At 37.3% G+C, this 24,128-nt stretch overlaps 1 protein-coding gene across 3 annotated transcripts in view; it reads left to right on the top strand.

The window, feature by feature from the left end:
- The first annotated feature begins 929 nt into the window (after nucleotides 1–929).
- The window catches only part of LRRC2 (leucine rich repeat containing 2), a 62,350-nt gene continuing 39,151 nt past the window's right edge, over nucleotides 930–24,128 (top strand). The window contains exons 1-3 of one of the 3 annotated variants that reach the window (XM_009561623.2): nucleotides 930–1,066; nucleotides 10,451–10,596; nucleotides 21,644–21,854. In XM_009561623.2, coding sequence (XP_009559918.2) covers nucleotides 10,472–10,596; nucleotides 21,644–21,854 — 336 coding nt within the window. In that variant the 5' untranslated portion in view covers nucleotides 930–1,066; nucleotides 10,451–10,471. Of the gene's footprint in view, nucleotides 1,067–5,223; nucleotides 5,243–10,450; nucleotides 10,597–21,643; nucleotides 21,855–24,128 lie in introns of those variants that run through there. The other 2 variants (XM_054055195.1, XM_054055194.1) reach the window with 2 other exon arrangements.

The following is a 24,128-nucleotide window of genomic DNA, read 5'->3' as shown; positions in this document are numbered from 1 at the left end:
ATGAAAAACTAGTATCTGAAGTTTCAGCCAAGCCCTGCTGCTGTAATTAATGCTTATTATTGCTGGCAGCGATGAACAGTAAACAGAGATGGCTGAAAATATTGGAGAGAAAGTCTTGCAGGAAAAGTGTGTTCTTTCTTTCTCTGTAGATCAGTTTTTTGACTGTTAGATCAGTCAGATTTTTTGACTAAGAAAGATTTTCTGATTAAGCACGAATGAGATTTTTTCATCACAGGTACAATCTGAAGATTTCAACTGTTCATGCTGAACGGTCAGGTTGATCAGGGCCCTGGTAGGCCTCCCTGTTCCTGCCTGCATCTTTCCTCTGTCCTGTTCCCCCCAAACCTGACGCTGGGCCTTTTCTGTCTACTTGCAAACCAGGACCCCACGTCAGGCCCCGGGTCTATCAGTCCCTGCCCTAGCAATGCCAATGATACAGCAGGGATGGTCTTCAGCTCCCCACAGCCATGCCCTGATGGGCCACAGGGCAATGCTAAACAGCAACACTGTCATCAATACCAAGCAGTGGGTACAAAAAAAATGAGCCACCATTAGCAAGTAAAAGCAGAATTCGCTGTAAATCTATCACTCACGGCAACTGCACCATGAGCGTCTGTGTGCATGTATGTCAATTTATCTCTTGTGCTTGCACAGATGTGGGGAAGAAGAGATAGTCCAACCAGAGGAATGCAGATTATGTTATTTTTTTTTAATTCTCCTTTCCCTTTTCCAAGGAAAATACATAAGCATGAGTAATATCAGCTCTGTCACACTTTCCCTTGTGAAAATGAGATGTTGCCCTAAAGCTCTTGTTTCTCATCCTGTGTTGAGTCATGCAATGTAGATACTTTATCCTACCCATGTCTCTGCTGTAAGACCACAGATCATGTTATCGCTTTACAAATATAGCATATTAGTACATCTGGAAGGCTAGTCACGCTGTGGAGTTCAAACAGGTCTGGCTGTCCATGAGCTATGCTGCTGCTATAAATAACCTCAGTGTCCCAAATTGAACAACCACAGAGCACACTCAGGAGCTCAGCACACTCGTGTTCTTTAGTGGTAGGTAAGTGACAGTTTTGCTGATTATTGTGTTTCTTCATGTGTGTGTAGTCAAGGTGGGAAATAGCAGGAAAAGTGAGAAGTTGTTATCGGGTGGGTCTTTGTTGCAGCTACTGTGCTGTGGATTTTCATATGCTAACGTATAGGGGAAATCATGGAACACTAGTCCAAAATGTTTTGTTTTGCTGGATACCTTTAACAATAGCACGATTCACCCTACACGTAGTTCCTCTAAGTACACCCATGACAAAACCAAACTTTATAATTTAGGAAAGCTTTCAAGACTCACTCCATGACTCAGTTGTAATAAACCCCTGCTATTACATCTCAAGGACATATGTTGGTGTGAGAATGATTTTCAATAAAAATGGTTGGTAGCTGGTCATCTATCTTTGTTGTCTGTCAAAATTTAGAGTGGAATTTAAAAAGAGTTATAGAACTCCAATTTCTGAAGGCTACTTACAGCTAATCTAAATGATATAGGAAATCTACCCTGCTAAATCTTTTGTGAACAAAGCCTATAATTTAAAGTCAAATATTGTCGTTGCTGTCGTTGCTATAATAAGCACTTAGGTGCTGTTTATCACTGACGTGCTACTTTCTGTATGCTAAAAGGTACTGACCAGCTCTTTTGCTCTCAATAGTAGTTAACTGAGCACCAGGATCCAGGATGGATGATAATGCCCATTAGACAAAAGGGTAGATCCTACCAAATAATGTCATCCATTTTACTTTTCTCAGACAGAAGGTGAAGGTGGAAAATTATTCAAAGAAGTGGCCATGGCACCTTTTTATGGGAAAAGCTAAAGATACAGCTGTGTTGAGGGAAGAGAGCTCATAAAATACAGCTGCCTCCTCATGACTGTGTGCTGGGGTTTGGAACATTTGAGCTAAAATAACTTGGCTGCTGGAGGAGGTAAAAGCAGCATCTTCTCTTGCTTATCCGAATTGTCTGTGATATCTTCTTAAATGACAGAATTTGACTGCTTAGGAACTGACTATGAGTATTTTAATCACAATGTGAGTAAAATGATCTTATATCTACTACTGGAAATAGGGCTAACAGGGTTGATGCCAAAGGTCAGACATAGGTTTTACTCTCCTTCTACAGCACAGGAAGACACAGGTGATTGATAGGACTGGATTTCTAGATCAATGTGTGGAAAATGGACTCCTAGGGGCAAAATAAAAGAATAAAAATTTAGAGGTTGTTTGGCATGTCTCAATTAGGACAGGTAAGTGAAAACAACATTTATGATACTGTCACCCACAAAGATAATTTCAGAGGCTGGACTCTGTACATGAAAGGTAGCAGTAATCTCACTTCCTAGGGATAGACTAGGTCCATTAATCTTAACAAGTGACAATAAGTCAATGAAATATTGTGCTGAAAAAACAGATGGCATAAATCAGGACTGAGGAACATGACACTGTAATTTTATGCTTAATTAAGATAATCTAATTGTATATGAAAGCTGCTATATTTTATTCAGTCGCACTGCATGCAATTTATTTGTGATAGGTCTTCGTATAAGTAATTAAGTGGGGTCTTTCTAGTCTGTTCTTGGCACATGGTCTAGCTTTCCCAGGACTCTGTTGACTACTACCTAAGGTAATTGTTCTCATCTGCTGACTACAGCTACATTCATAAATTCAACCACCTTTAAAAACACGTAATACCTTTTTGAGTTAACTCTTTCTCCTTTAACAAGAAACTGCCTTAACGAGCATGCCGATTTCAACTACACCAGCCCTCTCTCAATCTTACAAGAATTAGATCTCTCTTCAGCAATGCCCAGTGAAAAAAAAATGGATTTATGTCACAAATGTCAGTCCAGTGTTCCATTAGCTTCATTGACAGTGGAAGAATCACTTTGAATAATTAGTCAGCTCACTGAAGTGCTAGGGGAATACATCTGTAATAAATCCCCTTGCATGTGTAACATCTATCATGCTTGATGGCAAACATATTAGTGCTACAAGAATTGAGGAAGTATAAGGAGTATTGTAATTCGGCTGCTAATTATTCCATAATTAAAGACCTAATTAATGAATAACCCTGTGAAAAATTGTCTAAAAATCAAGATGTGAAGACTGCAGTGATAAAGAGGAATCTTGTTTGTAAGACTAGTTAATTTACATCTAGAATAGGAACTGATTAATGAAAACTGTCAGTAAGACATTGTGCCGCAGCACTGGACAAAGAGAAATATGCACATAAAAATGTCTGGAAATAAAGCTCAGCCTTTGTGTATCTATATTCTCTATCTTTTTAATTTTACGGTGTTCAAAGTAATTTCTACCTGAAGTATAAAGAATGGGTTAAGAAAAGATTCTTGCTTTCTTAGCTGTGGTATGTAAACAATGCAAAAGTCATTTATTTGTGTGCGAGAGGCTGATGTCAGATTCTGTTCTTCAATGCTTTTTTTTCTGAAATAGCTAAAGCAGAAAGCACAAAAAGAACTTGATTCATCAGAGCATTCAGGACTAAGTGCCGTGATATGCAGAGACACTAATTTCTGAAATTAACTTCAATGAAAGCTGGTCTAATTAATAGCTTGAAGGTGTCACTGTCTGTCTGTGTCTGTTTATTTAGGAGCCGTCTGGCTAAGACTGTGCTCTAGAGAGACCAAGAGGGAATATTTAAAACTCTCAAAACCTCTGGGCTCACATCCAAGTGTCAGGACTGCTCTCTCCAGTCTTGGAGCAGCTTGTCCCTCTCCTCTTCTATTTATTCCACTGTGCAGCTGCATTTGCTGGATCTCTGTGGACTCAGGACTTCAGAAGGGTGCTGGCTGTGATCCATAGCATTGCCCTGCCCATATGGTCCCCAAGACCCAGCCATGACATGTATGCATATAGGATCTGAAGCACAATATAACTTAGATCCCTAACCAGAAACTCTGACTGTCAACTGTACACATTCAGCAAGTCTAGCGACAGATAAAGCAGCCAGACTAGCAGTGAGGATAGTTTCCTGTTGGTGTAGAACAACAAGAGATTGTTACTGGCAGCAAGACTAGGTACTGAAGAGCAGTTTCCTGCTTCACAGTCCTTTCCCACTCCTCAAGTGGCACAGGGAAACACTACTTCACTTACAAGCTGTGCACAGTTATCACAAAATAGTTGTATATTATGAACATTGTCACCATTTCTATTGCTCTTTCAATGACAGCACGTCTCTTTAATTCAATCTTTCCTTAATAACACAAAAAAATGTGTTCAGTTGCTATCCAAATGCCAAATTTCCCTTGAATTATTTAAAGGCTTGTGAGATAAATTACTTGATCATTCTGAAGTGCAGTATGAGTGAGCTTATTTCCTAAGAAATTATTTGCAAGATTGGTAGGAAATACATTCATCCTCTTTTTCCTCTATGTAATTCTGCCAGTAATAATCACAAGAGTACAGCAGATTTCCCGTAGTGATCATCTGAAAGAAAAAGGACTCGAGTAAGAAGGCTGTTAAACTGGAGAAACCAAAACATTAATAATTTGGTAACTCGAGTAAAACAGCAGAGAAAAGTATACACAGTGCTACTATTGAGGGCAACCAGATTCCATTTGAACTCAGGAGGGCTATAACAGAAATTAATATTAGCTGCATCTGTACTATCAAAACTATATTGGACACCTTCCAGACTCAAGAGAATATACAAGTCTTGTTTTATGGAATACACTACACGCAGATTGGCAATCATCAGCACTAATTGATGCCAGATATGTTCAGAGGAGGCTAGACTGTAGTATGATAAAACCAATATGACTGTAGTTTATGACTGGCTGTATTCCCACTCCAGACAAGACAGAAATAATATTGGTAAATAGGGAGGAGATGTAGAAGGGTTGGCACAGTTGACCCACACAGTCTTCATATCTAAAAATACCTTTCCCCCACTATTTTCTTTTCCATAGAATAGCTTGCCTTGTCCATAATTTCTTACAGTGTACTCCCCAGTGCATCCATACTTCTACGTATCTCAGATGCTGAGATGAGTGCAGAAAGGCTGTAGACTGTTCATTCAATGAAGCTGCTGGATTGAAGAGTACCTCTCTATGGAAAGCCTTCTGTCTAGAATTCAGTGTTAACTTTTACTTTATATATCTTTAAACAGTTTGCTTCTTGAAGAGACCATGGATTCTTGTGACAGGTAACTGAAATGACAGGCAACTTGGCACAGGTAACTGAGATGAAACTCCTTCAGCATCAAATACTAGGAGCTGCCAAAAGGCAGTCTCATTTTAAAACCCAGTTGCCTGAGTGTTTGTCCATATCTCAGGTTGGTTACACTTCCAGACATATTGCAAGTAATCTTTTCCTTTTCTTTTTATTATGCCCAGGGAGAGAGAGGAAAAAAAAAAAAAAAAAAAAAAAAGAAAGAAAAGAGTACAAATATGCCTGCTTTGGGTTTGGAGGCCGAGTGAGAACCAATACAAATAAAAGATCACTGCCTACTGTCAAAGAAAACTGTGGAAACATCTGACATGACTATGACAGAGGTGTGAACAAGGAGATATCAGTGGCTGAAGGGAATAAGGACATTTAAGGAGCAGTTAGTGGGTTGGCATGGTCTGAAGTATGCATATCTTTATTAAAGCAAAAATAACAATAAATAGGAAATAATAAAAATTATAGACCTTACAAGGCAGATATCTTCTTTTCAATTCTGTAGTTTTTCAACACCTTAATAGATTCCAGTTTATAGCTCCTGGGTATGCCTACTATTTCAAGAAGAAAGTCTGAAGTAGATGCTAGAGAACTCTCTGTGTAGCTTTAGGTAAATTTATACAATAAATGATAAAATAAAAACAATCCATGACGATGTTCAAGCAGAATTTTTTACTAGCTATAAAATTTGACTTTAATGTTGCATCTTTTAAATGAAAACATACAATAAGTATCATCACTAAAATTTTGCTTTTTTTACCACCTAATCCTCCAAATGCTTGGGTGTCGATAGCCTCATACAGATAAAGACTGGGTTTGATTTTAATAGGGCTATTTCTATATAGAGTTAAAAGAATAAAATTTTTGTAAGATTGTACAGCAAGTGTTGTCTTCAATTTAACCCCAGAAAACTCAAATATGTGTCTATAAAGGCATTTGCTCTGTTTTGTGCATGCAGGGATAGCTCATGGCTTTCAGAGAAGTAACCCCAAATATTGATAGTAATGCTATTATGTCAGCAAGCACTTCTTCTCACCTCAGCTGTATTATTAAATTCATCTGGAAAGAAGTACAGCTGTGTTTCAGTGTTGAGATGTGGTCTGCAGTAAGGCAAGATTGAAAGCTGCTAATGAGGGAGGCTTGGTAAGGTGCTCTAGTGAAGGCATAGGGCTGGAATGATGAAATTGAGAGAAATTTGTAAGTCTTCTATCTGGAACTTAAAATGAAGCCCTGAGGGTACAAATATGAATTTGTGTTTTAGAACATAGAGAAAGAAAACGCTATTTATAAGGATTCTTGAGAGTCCCTTATTGACAAAAACTGGGACAAGGTTGTAAATGACCTAGCCTGCTAGCTGAAGAAGAAAGATTGTTGCAAAAGCCATGGTGTTCAAAGATTTGGTTTTTTTTTCACATATAGGTGTTATTTTTTTCTTCTTCCTCTTCTTAAGAAAAATAAGAAGAGGGACAAGGAGTGAAGCAAAGGGTAACTTCTTTTCTTTACAATAATACAAATTTCTCCAGTTAGACACTCTAGTATCCCTTTGCCAAATAATGTAAATTCTTTTTCCCAAAACCCAATTTTTTTTTAATTTTAAAATTAATTACTTAAAATATAAAAGACTTAAAACTATTTCCTTAAATGTAATGTGTAAATGCTTATGAAGGGAAAATCTTGCAGTCACTAGAAAACAAATATATCCTGAATGTCCAGCTTTGTTTCTGATTTACCTATTAGAGAGAGATAAGAAATCCAACTGAATTCCCAGGATGTCGCCTTTTAAGGAAATTGATTAAGGTCTTGTAGATTACTTCTTGGGAGGTGTAAATGGCTAGGCATGCAATTATTTGCTTATGTAGGCACAAAGAGAAAACTATTTTCTCCACAAATGAGTCTTCTGTAAATTACATTTTTGCATTTTCTTTATGTTCCGGAATCCCCTTTTCCCTGGAAAGCAATGCCTTCTCGTTATCATACATTAATGAAGAGCTTTGCTTTTGTGATCTATATCACTAATAACTTGTAAGACTAAATGGACACTATAGCCATGCATCCTCTAAGAAAGGTGCGCTGATGATCTACAGTTTAATTTAGATACAGATGTCACCCAAAGAAGATGGGATTAAATTGATGGGATTAACTCAGTGTAGTTACAAAGTATGGCCCTGCAGATGCCTGTGATTGTTGCTTTTGTGGTCAGGACTTGTCTTTAATGAAAACAAGGTTGCCTAATTCTTGAGTAAGAAATAACTTGAGTATAGTTTTTTTTGTTTATCACTTACTGCTACATTAGTGGAACAGGTACTCCTCACGGGTATGATGAAAGCTTGTCCTTAATGAACGTGTGTAAGTACGGGGTGTGAAAAGAGCAATGCTGAATTAAAAAAAAGGAATGGGGAAACTGGTAGAGAAAGGAAGATGAAGTATGTGCAGATCTGTGTGCATCACCGTGTCACTGCTTCAAGCAGGGCAACTGGACTAGTTGACCTCCAGAGGCCCTTTCCAACCTCACTGGTTCTGTGTTTTCTGTCAACGGGTAAAATGATAATATGATTACCTGTGAAGAGCCTAAGTATGGGAAGGAACACAAGTGTGGAATGCCGGTTGAATAGAAGAAGTTAGAATGAACTCTATAATGAGGCATTTCTCCACACAAATGTAACTTCTCATCTGTGACTAATAGATTGCAGTTTTGTTTTTTTCTGGTACAGTTGTAACCTGATGGTTGGAAGACAGGAACTGCTGTATACGAACCTGAACACATACAGCCGCCTGCTTTTCTAGAGATGGGAATTATTATTGGTAGTTACTTCTGTTGCAAATTCTTGCCCTGTGTGACTAAGCATCCTGAAGAACCTACACTTAGGATCAGAGAAGTCCTGTTTCTACCAGCTTGCCAGGCTCTCTTTTCTGGGCAACATCTCCTGATGGTATCTGAACTTTGGGAAACATGTATTCTGCCATCACACTTGATAATTCATGTTCATTTTTCGGACTTGGAGTGGAGTAAAGCAACAGTTGAAGCTCTTTCAGTGACTTTTTCAGAGTTGTAGATAGCTACAAAGTTTCACATTTGTCTTAATGAGTACTTCTCAAGCCTTAGCCATCCTGTTTTGTGATCAGGATTTGTGGGTTTCCTCCTTCTGAAGAGAGTCCTGAGGTCTGTTATGGTTATGACAGTCTTCTCTCACCTCCCACCTGTGTGATTCCTCTGCTTGGTTTTTCCATTGAAGAAAAATGCTGCTGTTTTGCAGCCTAATCCTATACGTGGAATAAAGCTGCATGAACTTTTCCAACCTGAGTGTCTAATAAATCAATGTCTCAATAAAGAACATATGACTTAACCTGGGAGACAAGAAGGTGGAACAAGTGAAGGAAATAGAGTACTGTCAGAGTTTATTCAGACTTTTTGTTGATTAAGGCCATCTAGTTCCAGCAGAGGTCAAGTGTTAGACTGCCACTTCACTGTCTCTCAGCAATTCAGCTCTTGCAATAGCCCTTCTACCAAAACACACTGCTATGAACTGGTCTATTAAAATGAATTAGATCCTGCAGAGTGACTGTTTGCCTGCAGCTACTGTGAAGGAGAAGTCCTTGTCACCGTGTTTCTTGAACTGGGCAGGAGAGGAGAATGTTTTATTTTATGCAGTGAACAGTTTCCTGTAAATTATTAGGGAATACGTTTTAGAAGGGTGCAGCTGATTATAGATAAACCTTTCCACTGAGAATAAGGTCACCATTCTCATTACACTGCCATTAATGGAGTTTTGACTCTGCTGTTGTCAGCAGTCAGTTCTCGGTAGGTTTGGAACAATTTTTGCCTCATCCTTAGTGCTCATAATGATAAACAAGCAATAGAAGCAGCTTTATGAACAGCAACGATAGCAGTTAATGTAAACATCCTAAGATACAGAAGACTGTGTCATAGAAAAATATTGGTCTCTGACCAGTCTCTGTGCCAGAACTGGGAGGTGTTTGTAAGGGTGTTTTTTACTGAGATGACAAATAAAGTGGCCATGTAGGAACTTTTCCTCTTTGTATACCTATGTATAATCCTTGTTAGTCCATGTTGTGCATTTTCCAGAGGACATGAGGTTGTTTTGCTGCCTCAGAAGAAATTATTCCTTTATGTGTTTGTGAGAGATATATAGATGAAACAGGCTGAAAGAGAAAAAGGACAGCTACCAAGTTACAAGAGGAAAAATGCAGAAGTGAAAATAATTTCCTCTTCCTGCTTGGTATTACAACAGGAGGACAGATAATAAAGAATCCCAATTGAAGGATGCAGAGATAGGAAAAATTCATCACAGTACAGTTTAAGGAAAAAGTAATAGATACAAGCTTGGGAAGATCCAGTAAAATATGGGGTAGACTGCTTTTTAAATGATTAGTAAATGGTTCAGCAGGGATTTCTTCTTTCTTTTTTTTTTTTTGTAAGTTTATGAATCGTATAGTAAATGTGGTGTGTAATGAAACCTCAAGCAAAGTTATAAATAATTGATGTTCTTTTTATCTTCTTTTATCTTGGTGGAAGCAATTATTTTTAAAACACTTTGAACTTCTGTTTTATAAGGCTCATTTGCCGCTGTTTAGCAAACCATTTTATAAAAAAATCAGCGTGACAGAAGTCCTCTATAGACAATCTAGCTGCATTTCATGAAAGCCAGTGTACTGTGATGATTGTACCCTCACCAGTGACTCCAAGCAAGAGAGTACAGTTTTACCCATTTTATCAAGATTTGTATCTGTTTTTGCGCTAGTGATTTAGTAGGTGTTTTGTTTCCTTTGTGGGTACTGAACCCTTGCTACAGTTTAGTAAGGAACACCGTGTTGCCGGTCTCACAGTGTTTCAGAAGATGTAAATCGAGGTTGTCATATTTTGTGACTATTAAATATACTAAAGTGTGATTTTTTTCCCTCAAGTAAAAGGAATGTAACATTCATATTAGGTCAAGTTTAAGCATCAGGCCTTATAAAGGGAATGACAATTTCGTCACGGACTTAAGTAGAGGCAAAGTACCTGCAAGGATTTTCTGCGATTTTAACTGATTATAGAAAGCTTGGCAAGTTAGGGTCCAGTTCAGGTCAGTGCTTGACTGCACAGGACCTTATATATTGCTGTCAGTTGTCAGGAGGTAATCCTACACTTACTAATAAATGGGGACTATATGTTCACAAACTTTTTGTCTTTGGAAGTGTTCATGATGGCTTGTTCTTGCAGGAGAAGCTTAATGTCGACAGGATGGGGCATCAGGTGATAATATTTGACTTTTCTGTCATAAGAGGACTGTGGGAAACTCGAGTTAAGAAGAACAAAGAACGTCAGAGGAAAGAGAAAGAAAGACTAGAAAAAAGCTCATTGGAGAAGTAAGCCAGCATTTCTGTTGTCCATTTTAACTGCATCCATCATTATTACCCACTAACACTATTGCGTACTATGCATTATCAGATGATTCAGGGTTTTTTGGAGGGTGGTTTGATTTTTGATGATTTCTCAGCTCCTTTTCTCAGATGACTGTAAGGGAAATGCAGCACAAAATGTGCTTATATTTAATTAATCTCTAATGAATGAAGATTGTGATTTATTAATGTGCATTTTATTGTCCACTGTGTGGATTTAATTTGAAGAGAAAAATAACACATTTTGTCCTTTTCCGTTGCTTATATTCTTTATAAAAGTAAGGCTTTTTATTATGGAATTCATAGAAATATTACCATAAAATTCTGTACTAAGAAATAGTTTAATTCTTTTTGTTGAATTGACAGAAGAATAAAAAGGAATTAAATAAACAGACCTACAATTGCTTCTGAATAAGAGAGGACAGAATAAAAGAATTATCAGATTTTTTTTTTTCTTGTTCAAATATTGAATACAGGCTTGATTATCCTCACACCTACTAATGATGTTATCATTTTATGATATTTAATTTATAGTTTCTTTAAACAATATTTTGATTTCTTTCTGTTCATTCCTGTTAGAGACAGTGAAATACTGTACTGTGCTAGCAATGTTGGAAGCATATGACTTAACATTTTTCCCTTCTCAGAAGAGAACAAAGAGAACAATTAAAATCCCTTTCTGCTTTAAAAATAAAATACACAGGGTTAAACAGTGCCATCATTAAAGAACATTATTGTATTGAACCTTTGTGTGTTGTTTTGGCCATCTCGGGAGACCTCCATTCACAGATTCTCTGCTTCAATGCAGCTCCACTGACAACAGATCACCTGGGCTAAGAGGAGACCAGGACAATACAGAGACTTACTGCTCTCTCTGCAAGATCTTTCTCTTCAAAATATCCATAATCACAGTCTTGGTTCTCCTGTCTCTACCCAAAATCTACACTCAAAACCATAACCCTAACAAAAAAAAAAAAAAAACAAAAAAAACCAAAAAAACCCCCAAAAACCCCAAACAAAAAACCCCAGAAAATTAAGTCTGTCTTTCAGTTTAAATTCTTCAGCAAGGACAAACTTTCTTTTTGGCAGGGGTGGAGGGATGGAAAGGGTTTGCTCTTGTGAGTGTTATCTTTATGGTGGAAAAGAGAAGTGAAAGGATTTGGGCTCTTGTGAGTGTTATCTTTATGGAGGAAAAGAGAAGTGAAAGGATTTGTGGTAAAACTTGATCAAACCTATTTCTGTCCCAGATGCTGAATTATGAAGTGGCTTTGTGCAATTCTAATGCAGATAAGGCAGATGACTCTCTACTTAACTGCTGTCTATGTCAGCTAACGGCTCTTGGAGGGGTTCCACTGCCATCTTCTTCACAAAAAGTATATTATGAATAGCAATCCACCCCTATTATTTCTAACGGTGCATGCAGTCATCTTCAGAACTGCCAAAATATCAGTGCCAATGTGGATTTAAATGTCAACATTCCCCGCCATACTTTGTTTTTTGGTTTTCTCTGGTGCAGAAGATAACTTCTGAGTTCACTAGTACAAAGGCAAACAGGAAGTGCCAGGCACAGGGAACTGTATGGGAGGAGGAAAGAGAGTAACTCTCTGTCTCAGAGAGACTCTGTGTAGTCTAGTGTCACTAATTCCAGCTGTTTTTTGTCAGTAGCATATGTTAAGCCTCATTTCTTACTGTGACTTCTGTTTCCTATAAAACTAATATTTTCTCCCTGCCACTTCTGCCTGTGGTTGTTTGTCCATAGCCGGCCCTCCAGCTGAAAGAGTGGAACTGAACTCTTGCTCTGCTCTTTTCCAATAATGAGGTCCAAAATCATTCTGCTATCTTCCTGCTCCAACTGGAGATGGGGAATTCAGGATATGATGCTGAAAAGTCATAAGTTCTGAGTGCAGTTTCAGCACTCACAGGGGATTTTTGTTGTCTTCCTTTAGCTTGCAATTTGCTTACAGTACTTTGTCTTGTTGCATACCTTCATAAAATCAGATTGTTTTCCAGTTAGTCCTACTTCTTTTAGAGCTCCTAGAAAAAAATGAGGAAATACATCAGGCTTTATGTCCTGAATGTGGATGGATGATCAGTACTTTACCCACTGAAATGAATGGCAAAGTTTGTGTTCAGTCTTGTGATACAGGCCTCATATAATGGATAAAGTTGGTAGAATAATGATCAAAGTCATAAAACTATTGGTAATAAAATGCAAAATTCAGTTAAAAGAAAAATCCTCTTTGTTTTATGACATACATAGTGACCACTGCCTTTTAGATCCTAAAGGTCAGATCACAAGTTATTTCTTAGATGTGCTTCAAAGGATGGGTCAAAAAAGGACAGGGCTTTACTTATTGGTAGCTCAAAAGTGTAGATAAAATTGTAATTATAGTTAAATCTGTAAGAGAACTAAGGTTTCCCTGTGGAAATACATTTCATTATTTTAAGGAGTTCTGTGTGTGACCAAATTGTGGTATTCTATTCAGACAGTAAAACTTTACCACTGTCAGGTAAGTCTACTAAAAGCAGTGCTACTACTTACAATCAAATCACAGTAAGAAAGTATTTTGGAAAGGATTGAGACTCAAAATGGTAATTCCAAAAAGACATTCAAAGAAGGCAGTGTCCCTAACTAAGGACTGCACTCTAGCATTTAAGATACTAGTTATTTACTTTTGCCAGGAGCCAGAGTGAATTCCCTAGTAGGGCTGAAATTAATAGAATTTCCTTGCAAATATACTCACCTAACAGATGAGTTTGGAATCTGGTTTGTTGAGGCTTCTTTGTAGGTTTTTTTTTCTTTTTAAGCAAAATCCAGTTTTTCTCAAAGAGGTTACTGTTCCTTAGTGCCCTTGAGATTGTGCAGTTCCTTATCAGCCCCGTTGCTATGTAAAATGACCTGATAATATGTAGTGAAACGTAGTATCAATTATTTGAGGAAAAGCTCCCAATTAACCTCTAGGGAACTTTGCTTGCCTCGGGGCGAGGTAATTTAGTACTTACAGCCTCAGTAAGCAGTTACATGCAAGGTATTTCTCTTTTTTGACTGAAGATTTTCTAAGAGGAAAATCTCACAGATAAATGCAAAGCTTGAACTATGTTTGCATTAACTGCAAGATCTTGTAAAGATTTTGGGAATTTACAGGTCTAGAGCAGATGTTTAAGCAGCTGGCTGGTGAAAGCCGATTCTGAACAGTTTACTGAGAACATTGTGAGAGGCTTATAGCTAGCTGTCTCATACTCTGTTTCCTTTTCAGTTTTGAGAGGCTGTGGAAGTACAGCAGTTTAAGGAACTTCTATTCTGGGGGCACATATAAACCAGCAACTGAGTATACAAGAAGAAGAAACAGTAAAGTGTTGTGCAGGAGTAATTTCCTTTTACTTCATGGCTATAATCCCATCAGACAAACCCATTTAGTCTCACATAGAATATCAGGCACAAACTGTTACAAAAAATGTGCACTGTTCTGTGGTTATCTACTTGTTTATGAAAGTCTGTGTTATGGAAAAAAGTTTTTATAGCACTTTTTTGTATTTAATCCTCTAGATTAAATGCAAATAGTGCATTCTAGTAGTGGTGAACGGTCTTATGTTGCACTCTGAAATATTGCATGAACACAGACTAACTTGTGGTATGATGATTTTTCTCATTAATTTCTCATATCTACTTGTCGTTATGGAAAGGAAACAAGAGTGAAAGTTTACGTCTAGGTTTTTTTTTTTTTTTTTTAAAGGATTACAACACGTTTGTCTTCTGTGTGAAAAGTAGGTAAGGTGAAAACTGAAGGCTGACAAATTAAGCATTCAAGTGAGGAAATGCCAGAGCTATTTGCCCAGATTAGCTGTCTAAATCTTTGCTGTGAAATGACACAGCCTCTTCTTTCTCCCAACTAAACATGCAGAAAAGGTAATGGTTTGTTCAGCCGCATCTTCTAGCGTGTCTCTTTTCCAAAAATTTCCTCTCAAGATCTGGCTAGCTGAATGTGCATGTGTTACTTTTCTGAGCTATGCAATTCTTGAATGTTAGAAGTCAAAGAAAAACTTTCATTATGCAGGCAGGCAGTGATTTTTTTTTTCCCTGAAAGGCTCCCTGTTTTTAATAAAAAAGATTCCTCTCTATCTCTTGGCCAAACTTCAGTGTTATAACTCTATTTGTACGTGAACTAAGAATTAATTTGTGATGTTTATCTTTGTTGTCCTACTCAATATCCAACTCCGAAATTTTTCTAAGCAAGACTAAAACTCAAGCTGGGAGTCTTTAGACCCAGACACATATTATAGCCAAAAGATTTGGAGTAGATCTGCAGTGCTAATTACTAATCTCTTAAGTTATTTGGCTTTGTTCTTAGGCACTTGTGCATACAGACATTGCATTTCATATAATGCAGGCAAATGGGCTGAAAGATAAAAGCTGCTGCTCATCCACAATCATTTACAACCCAAGGAAGAGCCTAGCAGAGGGAAAGAAATCAAATCAGTCCAATTGAATTTGAAGCAAATGTAGCTTGTCAATCAAGAACATTAGTCTGGGCTAAGCTCCACTTTAACTATACTGCTCTTATAAAAATTCCATAGTATTATTTAATGATTCTATATTGCTAGTGATTCTGATTTAAACATCACCCAGGAGTGTTGGCTGTCACCATATAGTGTCCTGGTTATATCCTCCGTTCAGATTCAGAGGAAACAGTGCCACCTAATGAAACATCCTTTATTTCTTTACCTAGAGGCATAGCTTTTTCTCTAGACCTCCTAATCGGGTATTGAGCAGTGGATAACTGCAAAGGGAAGAGACATTTAAAGAAACCCATCTACTCCTCATTTACTCGATTGGCTTTGAAATCCTTGCTAATGCAAACCTCTTGTTTTCCAAGGTGGTAACTCTTTTGAAAGGTCCAATAATTGAATTTATTCTACGGGTAATTCTTTGCATCAGGTTGATTAGATTTCTGAATTTGTTGGAGAATCTAAAATGCCAAGCAATGACCTCCCATATCCTTGAAAAGAAATGCTTATATATAAAACAAAAATTACATATTTAGTCTCTTTGCTGCTGATATACTCTAATAGTGGAGTAATGCTTGGTAAGCCATTATCTGAAAACAAGTTCAGTTCAAACGAAAATGGATATACTTGAATATTTGCAGATGACACTAAGCTGGGAGGAAGTGTCGACCTGCTGGAGGGTAGGGAGGCTCTGCAAAGGGATCTGAACAGGCTGGACTGCTGGGCCGAGACCAATGGGATGAGGTTTAACAAGACCAAATGCCGGGTCCTGCACTTGGGGCACAACAACCCTATGCAGCGCTACAGACTGGGGGAAGAATGGCTGGAGAGCTGCACGGAAGAGAAGGACCTGGGGGTGCTGGTTGACAGCCGACTGAACATGAGCCAGCAGTGTGCCCAGGTGGCCAAGAAGGCCAATGGCATCTTGGCTTGTATCAGAAATGGGGTCACCAGCAGGTCCAGGGAGGTTATTCTCCCTCTGTACTCGGCACTGGTGAGACCGCACCTCGAATACTGTGTTCAGTTCTGGGCCCCTCACCACAAGAAGGATGTTGAGGCTCTGGAGCGTGTCCAGAGAAGAGCAACAAAGCTGGTGAGGGGGCTGGAGAACAAGTCTTATGAGGAGCGGCTGAGAGAGCTGGGGTTGTTTAGCCTTGAGAAGAGGAGGCTGAGGGGAGACCTTATTACTCTCTACAACTACCTGAAAGGAGGTTGTGGAGAGGAGGGAGCTGGCCTCTTCTCCCAAGTGACAGGGGACAGGACTAGAGGGAATGGCCTGAAGCTCCGTCAGGGGAGGTTCAGGTTGGATATCAGAAAAAAATTCTTCACAGTAAGAGTCATTGGGTACTGGAACAGGCTGCCCAGGGAGGTGGTCGAGTCGCCTTCCCTGGAGGTGTTTAAGGAACGGGTGGATGAAGTACTTAGGGACATGGTTTAGGGAGTGTTAGGAACGGTTGGACTCGATGATCCAATGGGTCCTTTCCAACCTTGTGTGATTCTGTGATTCTGTGATTCTGTGATTCTGTGATTTCATTTTCCTGCTGATTCTGTTTCATATCAATATTGTATTGTCCTGAAAGCTTACTGAAAAACAGCAATCTATTAGGAAAGAGCTTGCCAGACTTAATCTTTCCTCTATACCATTTACAGTCTGTTTTAGTGACAGATGTGCTCTTGTGTTACAGACATAAGGGTATAAAACTCCCCTTTTTTTGATGAACGTAAGCAGCATACAATCAGCCTTTTTAAAACACTTTTTAACTGGAGTAGTTAGCTCAGTTGGAACCATAGATCTCATCTGCGTCACAAATCCAGAAAAAAAAAAGTTTTTGTGTTCATACTCTGACCTAAATTAGGCTTGTTTGACAAACACTCACTTTTTGAATATTGAAAATGGTGATAGAGTCTTTAATCTGACTGCAACTTTTGGTTACGTTCTAGAAGAAGATAAAAATATTTTATTGCTGAATAATACTAAAAATATATACACTTCAGGAGGGTTGTGATATTGTAACCAACTAATTTGCTTGTCGTAGGTGAGAATATGTTCCTGGAATATTAGGAGCCTTTAAAGTGCCAAGACCAGAAATTTAATTTTTCTAAAAATATATTAGCATTTTAAAAGGCTGATTTTATTTGTGTGGATGTATTTTTTTTGCCACACTGGCTTAGATGACATTTCTGTCTTACCTGAAGAGTCACACAAAAGCCTCTAGATATAACAAACATGGTGGTATTTCTGTTTTATTTGAGGATTGTGACCACAGGAAGAATTACAATGTTTTTTTTTCATAAAAAAAGAGACAGTACCTCTAAGAAGTACTGCCATTTTGATTTTTTGACAATGTCAGAACTGAGTGACAATCACAGAGCTGAATAAATGTCTTTGGTTTGATCTCAACCTTTACCTGCAAATCACAGCTTTGTAATCTTTACTTAATGATGCATATTGCCTTGATGTAAGTCACACCTAAGGCCAAGAGGCTTGTGTTGATTTCTTTGGTTAGTGTATACCCCAAAAATACAAGTAGGAGCTGTACATTGTTAGACCCTCTTCCCTTGGGATATATCATGTTTTTGTTCTGAGATGTACTATACAAAAATATGCATGTTTGTTGCTCCATTATTCACTTTCCATTTCTTCCAAATGTGCTTGTAGGTAACACACAGCCTGGTGATCATAAACAAACATTCTTTAAAAGCTTAAAACAACATGTTGCTGTTATTTAATGTATGAGTTAAGACAAAATTTGACACAGAATTTCCACACCAGTGCATGATCTGCATGTTGAATTCCTAACCAAGTTTTATTTTTTACTCCTGTCCTGATTTTGAGATCAATATTTCCCTGACAGATTCGGTTAACAGCAGTTTTTATTCTATGCATTTTATTTTGTTTGGCTAAGAATATGTCATGATTTCCTGAGACCTGTGTTTTGTACATGATATCAGTAAAATGTCAGAGGGCAGTTTCTTCTTTTATCTTTAATGTTGACTCTCTTCTTGCCCTTTTCTGTATTCCTTTTTGTGAGAGAGTAAAATTTTGTATCTGAGCCCTCTGCTCTTGTGTTCCTGGGGTCTACCTGACAGAGCCAGGAATAAGACAGCAGCTCAGTGCCTTACCTTTTATCCAGAGTTAGACTTGTTGACCTCTTCTTTCTGTTTGTTAAAGTTGTAGCATTCTCAGAATTTATACAGTGAAGAATGAGTCACTCATTTTTGGTGCACGAGTGAGGAGAAACAAATTAAAAAAAATAATCTTGGAGGCAAGTTTTTTCCGTGCACTGAATTATACACTGAGAACAAATGTTTATTGCTTTGGTAGAAAATGAAGGAATTCCATGGAAGTGAGAGGGCAGTAATGTAGATTTAAGCTTCACAAGGGGCCAGAAAAGCTGTGTGTGAAGGACTGGAAGAAGATGTGAGAAACAGCATTACAGCAGTGGTAAGTAAAGTTAGAATTACTTAGATTTTAGAAAAAAAGATTGCCAGGGTTTTGGTCCTTTACAGTTCCTGCCTTCTAATTTTTCCTTTTCTTCTGCTGTTCTCTTGGGGATTCAATTAACTTCCCCTCCTGCTCGCCTCGAACAGTAATACAGAGCTTTTATTAATTAATATATTATTATATATTATAATATATAATATAATTATATAATTATATTATGTAAAATAGTAATTAATATTAAGTATATATTATAGGCTATATAATTATTATTTATTAAATATTATATTATTTATTAATTAGCTATGTTTACTGGTAGGTGAGTTTTGAAAAAAAGAAAATGAGGTGGTTTGGGCCTGTTTGTTTTTCTTATAGTATATGAAATTGTTATTTTCTAGCTCCTAGTGATCTATTGGTACTGTATTTTTTGCCTCTGTAGTGCTGTTGGTCTCTGGAGTACAAATGACAAATTGAATAAGTAAGACCGACAGTAAAAATTGAATTGACGTGAGTGTCAAAATGTCTGAAAGAGGTGTTTCAGCTGTCATATCTGCTGGCATGGACAATTCTGTCGGCTGAGTGCTTCCAGACTGCAGGAAGGGGTAGTCTGTAGGGCTACCTCATGCAATCAGACACTTGGGTGTCTCTTCAGTAAACAAAAGTACCAGGTGCAGCATGTTGAAGGAACTGTGTCTGCTCTAACCTATTTTCTTGTCTTAGTTATATCAAGTAGCTTCAGAAAAGATTTTGATATATGGGTTGGTTTTGGACTCTTTCTTTACCAGCAGCTTCAGTACTCCTCTAGAGATTCCCTCAGCTGAATGTGTTGCTGGACATATTTTCTGTTTGTCCAATCTTTTTCTTCCTAATGAAGTTACCTACCACACTTTGCTGTAGTATAAAGCAGTCCACAAAGAAACACAAAGAAACTGTGAGATTTACTTCAAATACATATTTTTTTGGTCAAGCCTCCTCTATTAGAACTTTGAATATCAGAAAGCCCTACAAACATCTACTTGTAAAAGTACACTGATCTCTCTAATGAAAACTGAAGCCAAGGATAAGTAAATTTTCTGCAGCTCTCAATAACTTCTTTAACTATTTCTTCACTTTTACTTTCATACCTTGATAAGTTAGTGCTCCCACTCTCTCTGAGAGGCTTTCTGTTTCTTGTATACTAGAAAACCTTTTACTATTCATCTCTATACCCACAGTAAGTGACTTCACTTGCCATTTTTTGTTTTTATATTTAATTTTTTAGACATTATACTGTCTTCTCAGTTCTTCATTTGAACATAAGTGCTGTTATACTTTTAAAAAAAATTTTCTATTTTTGGATTTGAGAGGAGAAAAAAATCCTTACAGTGGCTTCTTTAGAATGTACTCACTCGCAGGTTGTGCTGTCTTCATGCAGTCTGCCAACACTTTACCCAGTGAGCTGCACTTTTAACCAATTTCACTTGTTATATGTAGTTCACCTTCTGAAATACTATCTCACTTTTTTCCTTATTTTTTCTTTATATCGATGTTGCATAGGAATATATTGTGGCCACTCTTACTGAAGGGACTTTCTGTAGTTCTCCAGTGACCCATACAGTGTGCTGCTCCTTGAAACTAAATCAGATCATCTTGCAGACTCTTCAGCTAGCTGCTCTGGTAGACAGTCATATGTAGTTTCAAAAAGTGTATATTTTCTGCAGTGTGCCCAAGTGCCGCGTGTTTGATAATGGCTGAAGTCTCCTGCTGTTGCTGTGCTCTATGCTTTCAAACAGCCTCTCTAACAAAGTTTTGGTAAAGCGCCACAATTTGTTCTGGACAGTTTACAGCTGTCTCAGTAATGCCTTTCCTACTCAGTCATAGGAGTTTTGATACCTAAATGTCTATTTTGATAATATTGAGTCAGATATGACTTTTAATCTGTCATACTCCCATAAATATACTCTGCCTTGCAGTTTGTATCTCACACCTTGCTATGAGTGTCTAAAAATTACTTATTTTTACAAACTTTGGAAGATGCTTCTTATACTTATTTTTGTAACTAATCTCTTGTACATGACTTAAAACCTGCCATTCTGCTTCATATGCCATTGTTTTCACATCTCCCATTTTACAGAAATTCCCATACTTAGCTGGGAAAAGGTGTACAGGTTTTGTTACTTCCTACCTGAACTTTATATACTTGCATTCAATTATCTTTCTAGGATATGCCATTTGCTTAAAATTTCTGTGAGAAGGTGAAGATTTCACAAATGAATCTCATGTACCACAAGACTCTAGCATTCAAAATGTAAGATCAGATTTATGATGCAAAGGGCTTTGCAGTGTCTTATTTTGCATAAGGAAGGCTTGCTTCTGTTAATCAACCTGTTTCCTAATTGATTAGGCTGAAATAAGTCTTTCTTAAATTAAAGCATGTGATTTTGGCAGTGCTTAATTATATCAGATTGAATTTGCGCCTGAAGTTATACAGGTAAATGTTTGACCTGAATGTGAGCCTAAAGTTACATTGAAATGAAATCTTAAATTAGTTGGCATGTGATAACTTTGACATTTACCTCCACCTTGTAATGTGATATTTGAAGACAATGTGTAAAAAATGAAAATAGATCATTATACTTGACCAAGAAAGGGCAGGGAAGAGGCAACTTCTTACTTTCTAAAATGACATTTTTCCCAACTGAAGAATTTTGAATACATTACTAGGTGCTTATTTTAGTTTATACACAGACCGTATTCTGTGAGGAGGTATTTCCTACCCTATTGAAATAAAGCGCATCATTCATGCTGTTTTCTGTGACGGTATACACGGTCTCCACTTTTCTGTTATTCCCCCGGTGTCACTGTTTTATAGTCAGTAAATGAAATCCTGCTCATCCAATATCTCTATATAACTCTAGAAAATCTAAGTGTGACTCCAGGAATGCCTTATTCTTTTGAAAATGGTCGATATGGTAGGCGCACAATTATCTTTTATTAAGTCATTGTGCAAATGAAAATCAAGTTTTAAGACTTATTTGTGATATTGTTTCAGCCAATTCACATAAACACTTCTTGGCACTTTTTCAGGATAAAACAGGAATGGAATTTCATACTAGAGTGCCGGAAGAAAGGCATTCCTCAATCAAAATACCTCAAGAATGGCTTTGTAGACACTGATAAGAAGATCTTGGACACTTACGGAAAGGCTTCTCAGCTCCAGAAGAGGCATCCTTTGTCAGACGAAGCACATAAGGAAAGAAACAAGTTTATTTTTCAGCTTTCTGGAGAGCAGTGGAAGGTAAATATAATGGAAAATACATTTATGTTGTTAAAGCATTTGGGTAGCTCAGCACTGCAATTTTTAATCCCTCCAAACATTTTTTTTGCCAATGCATATGAAATTGATGCTTTTTTCACAGTGTTAGAAGTGACAGAAGCATTTCCTATGTTACACTGAACCAGTGGTTTAGTTTTCAAATAAACTTATTTTAAATTCTCTACTGATACATGTAATTTAGTCCTCTCAAAACTTTTGGTATAAGCAATCGTATTGCAGCAAGGTATCTTTCTGGAAGTCTCCAATGGCTGGAATGAAATGAAAATAATACTCAGCTTTGTTGGCTTGTTTATGTTTTCTAGTACTCAGAGATCTGTCTTCTTACTCTAATGATGGAATAACATTTATCTAAAGTTCTGTTCAAATCAAAACTAAATAAAAAACATCAATCTACAGTGATCTTGCTGAAAAAAAGCACTTTTTTCTTGCAGTTGTGTTTGATGTGAAATAACAGTTTGGAAGTAAGCTCTGAATTAATACAATTCAGGAAAAGATGGATTAGAGTTGATCTGAAGTTTTCTGGAGTTGTTTAAACATTGACTGAAAAGTATTTTGAATACAAACTACCTTATTAATGAGAAAATGAAATTATAATTTTGGGTTTTGTGTAGTTCATAATTTAGAAGTGTTTTTGAAATCTTTATTACAAAAAATGTAGGTTTAAAAGTCAGTCAGTGCACTAGGTTAATTTTACTGAAACAATTACTTTGATTGTCCTGAAATGTAACTTGGTTCCAGATTTAATCTGGAATATGAAAGTATTTTCTTTTTCAACTTTCATTTTTTCCTGATTTTAGCTGTTTTATGAATTGACATGAAGTAGATCAGTTTTCTGGAAAACAGAAAATCCTGTTTCTCACTCGGCTCTAGTAAGGAGACTTTTTCTTCAACTGATGCCAATCATTCAGGTGGTAGGACTCACTGCCAGAGAGCTATCATATCTCATCTTTTAAAAACCTTGAGTATTGAAAATGATGTTAAAGCTATGTAATCTTATGCTGCATGCTTTTGGGTGTTGTAAACTTTGTAGGTATGTTAGGTGAAAAAAAAGAGGTATTATAGCTACTTATAGACATTAAGACACTTTGAGGTATAGTGGGAACTGCAGATATTTTCAATGTATCAGGGAGGAGATACCTGCATAACTAAGATTTTGTTTCTTTTTCTCTTTTGCCACATCATTAATATTTTGCTTTGTCACTATAAACAAGACTTTACATTAGGTGGCAAACTAGACATACATGCATTTCTCTGTTTTCCAAAGCATTTAAGTTTGATTTGACGCACTGAAAGATTTCATAAGAGCTATCAGTGTACCTTTACGCACATTATGCCACCTTGAGCAGTACATTTCTAACCACTATGCACTTTGTTTCTGTTTCTGTATCATATGCTTACTGTGGCCATTTGACACAAACACTGTGCCTCCTTGTTGAGTTCTGGCCTGGTTAAAATGGTTATGCCCAGTTCAACAGCATACTCTGACATAGTTCAGGCATCTGCAGACGAAGATAAAATCAAAGCTGCTTTATTTAGAAAAGACCACTATTTCTTCAAAAATCAAACATTGCCAGTCTCTAACAGCTGGAAATTATTTCTAAATTTGAAAAACCACTTGACAAAGTTCTGAAAGCAGTGTATTTCCCCTTATTGCAGAAATTTTGTAAAAGTTGTAATGATTACACAAATCATACCACTTATTTTGCTTTTTAAAATCTCAGCTGCTGCTTCTAGACCAAAGACAGAATCAGGCATTACACTATTTTCTGCTATTACTCTTGCACAAAACAGTGCACTTGGGCAAAATGAATTTGCAGGCTTTACAACCAAAGCTGCACAGAGTGACAGTCTGAAAAGATCTGTGGACATTTGACAATTTTCTTGGAGTAGGCTGTATATTATGTAGCTGGGAGCTCTGTGCCAATTGTGGTTCTGTTTCTGTAATGTGTTTTGCACACAAATACGTCTACAAGTTGAAAATTTGGAAGATTAAGCACTCAGACAATAGGAGAAGTCAGAGCTGGGATTGCCTGTAAAATTTTACATAACCAGCTTGGTCTGCTGTTAGCTGGCCACTTACAGTTGGCAGCAGCAAACAGCACAGCCCTGTAAAGTGCTCCTTTGGGAACTAACTGCTGAATCCTCCATCTCATTTGCTATTAGCTGATAAGTATTTCTATTATGTTTCCCCTTTCCTCTCATCAGTGAAGCCGCAATATATCCTCTGGACAGCTG

This window comes from Cuculus canorus, chromosome Z (genome assembly GCF_017976375.1).
Source record: "Cuculus canorus isolate bCucCan1 chromosome Z, bCucCan1.pri, whole genome shotgun sequence".
Taxonomy (NCBI): Eukaryota; Metazoa; Chordata; class Aves; order Cuculiformes; family Cuculidae; genus Cuculus; species Cuculus canorus.
The sequence above is the reverse complement of the archived record's forward strand: the minus strand, read 5'-3'. Positions and strand labels throughout refer to the sequence as shown.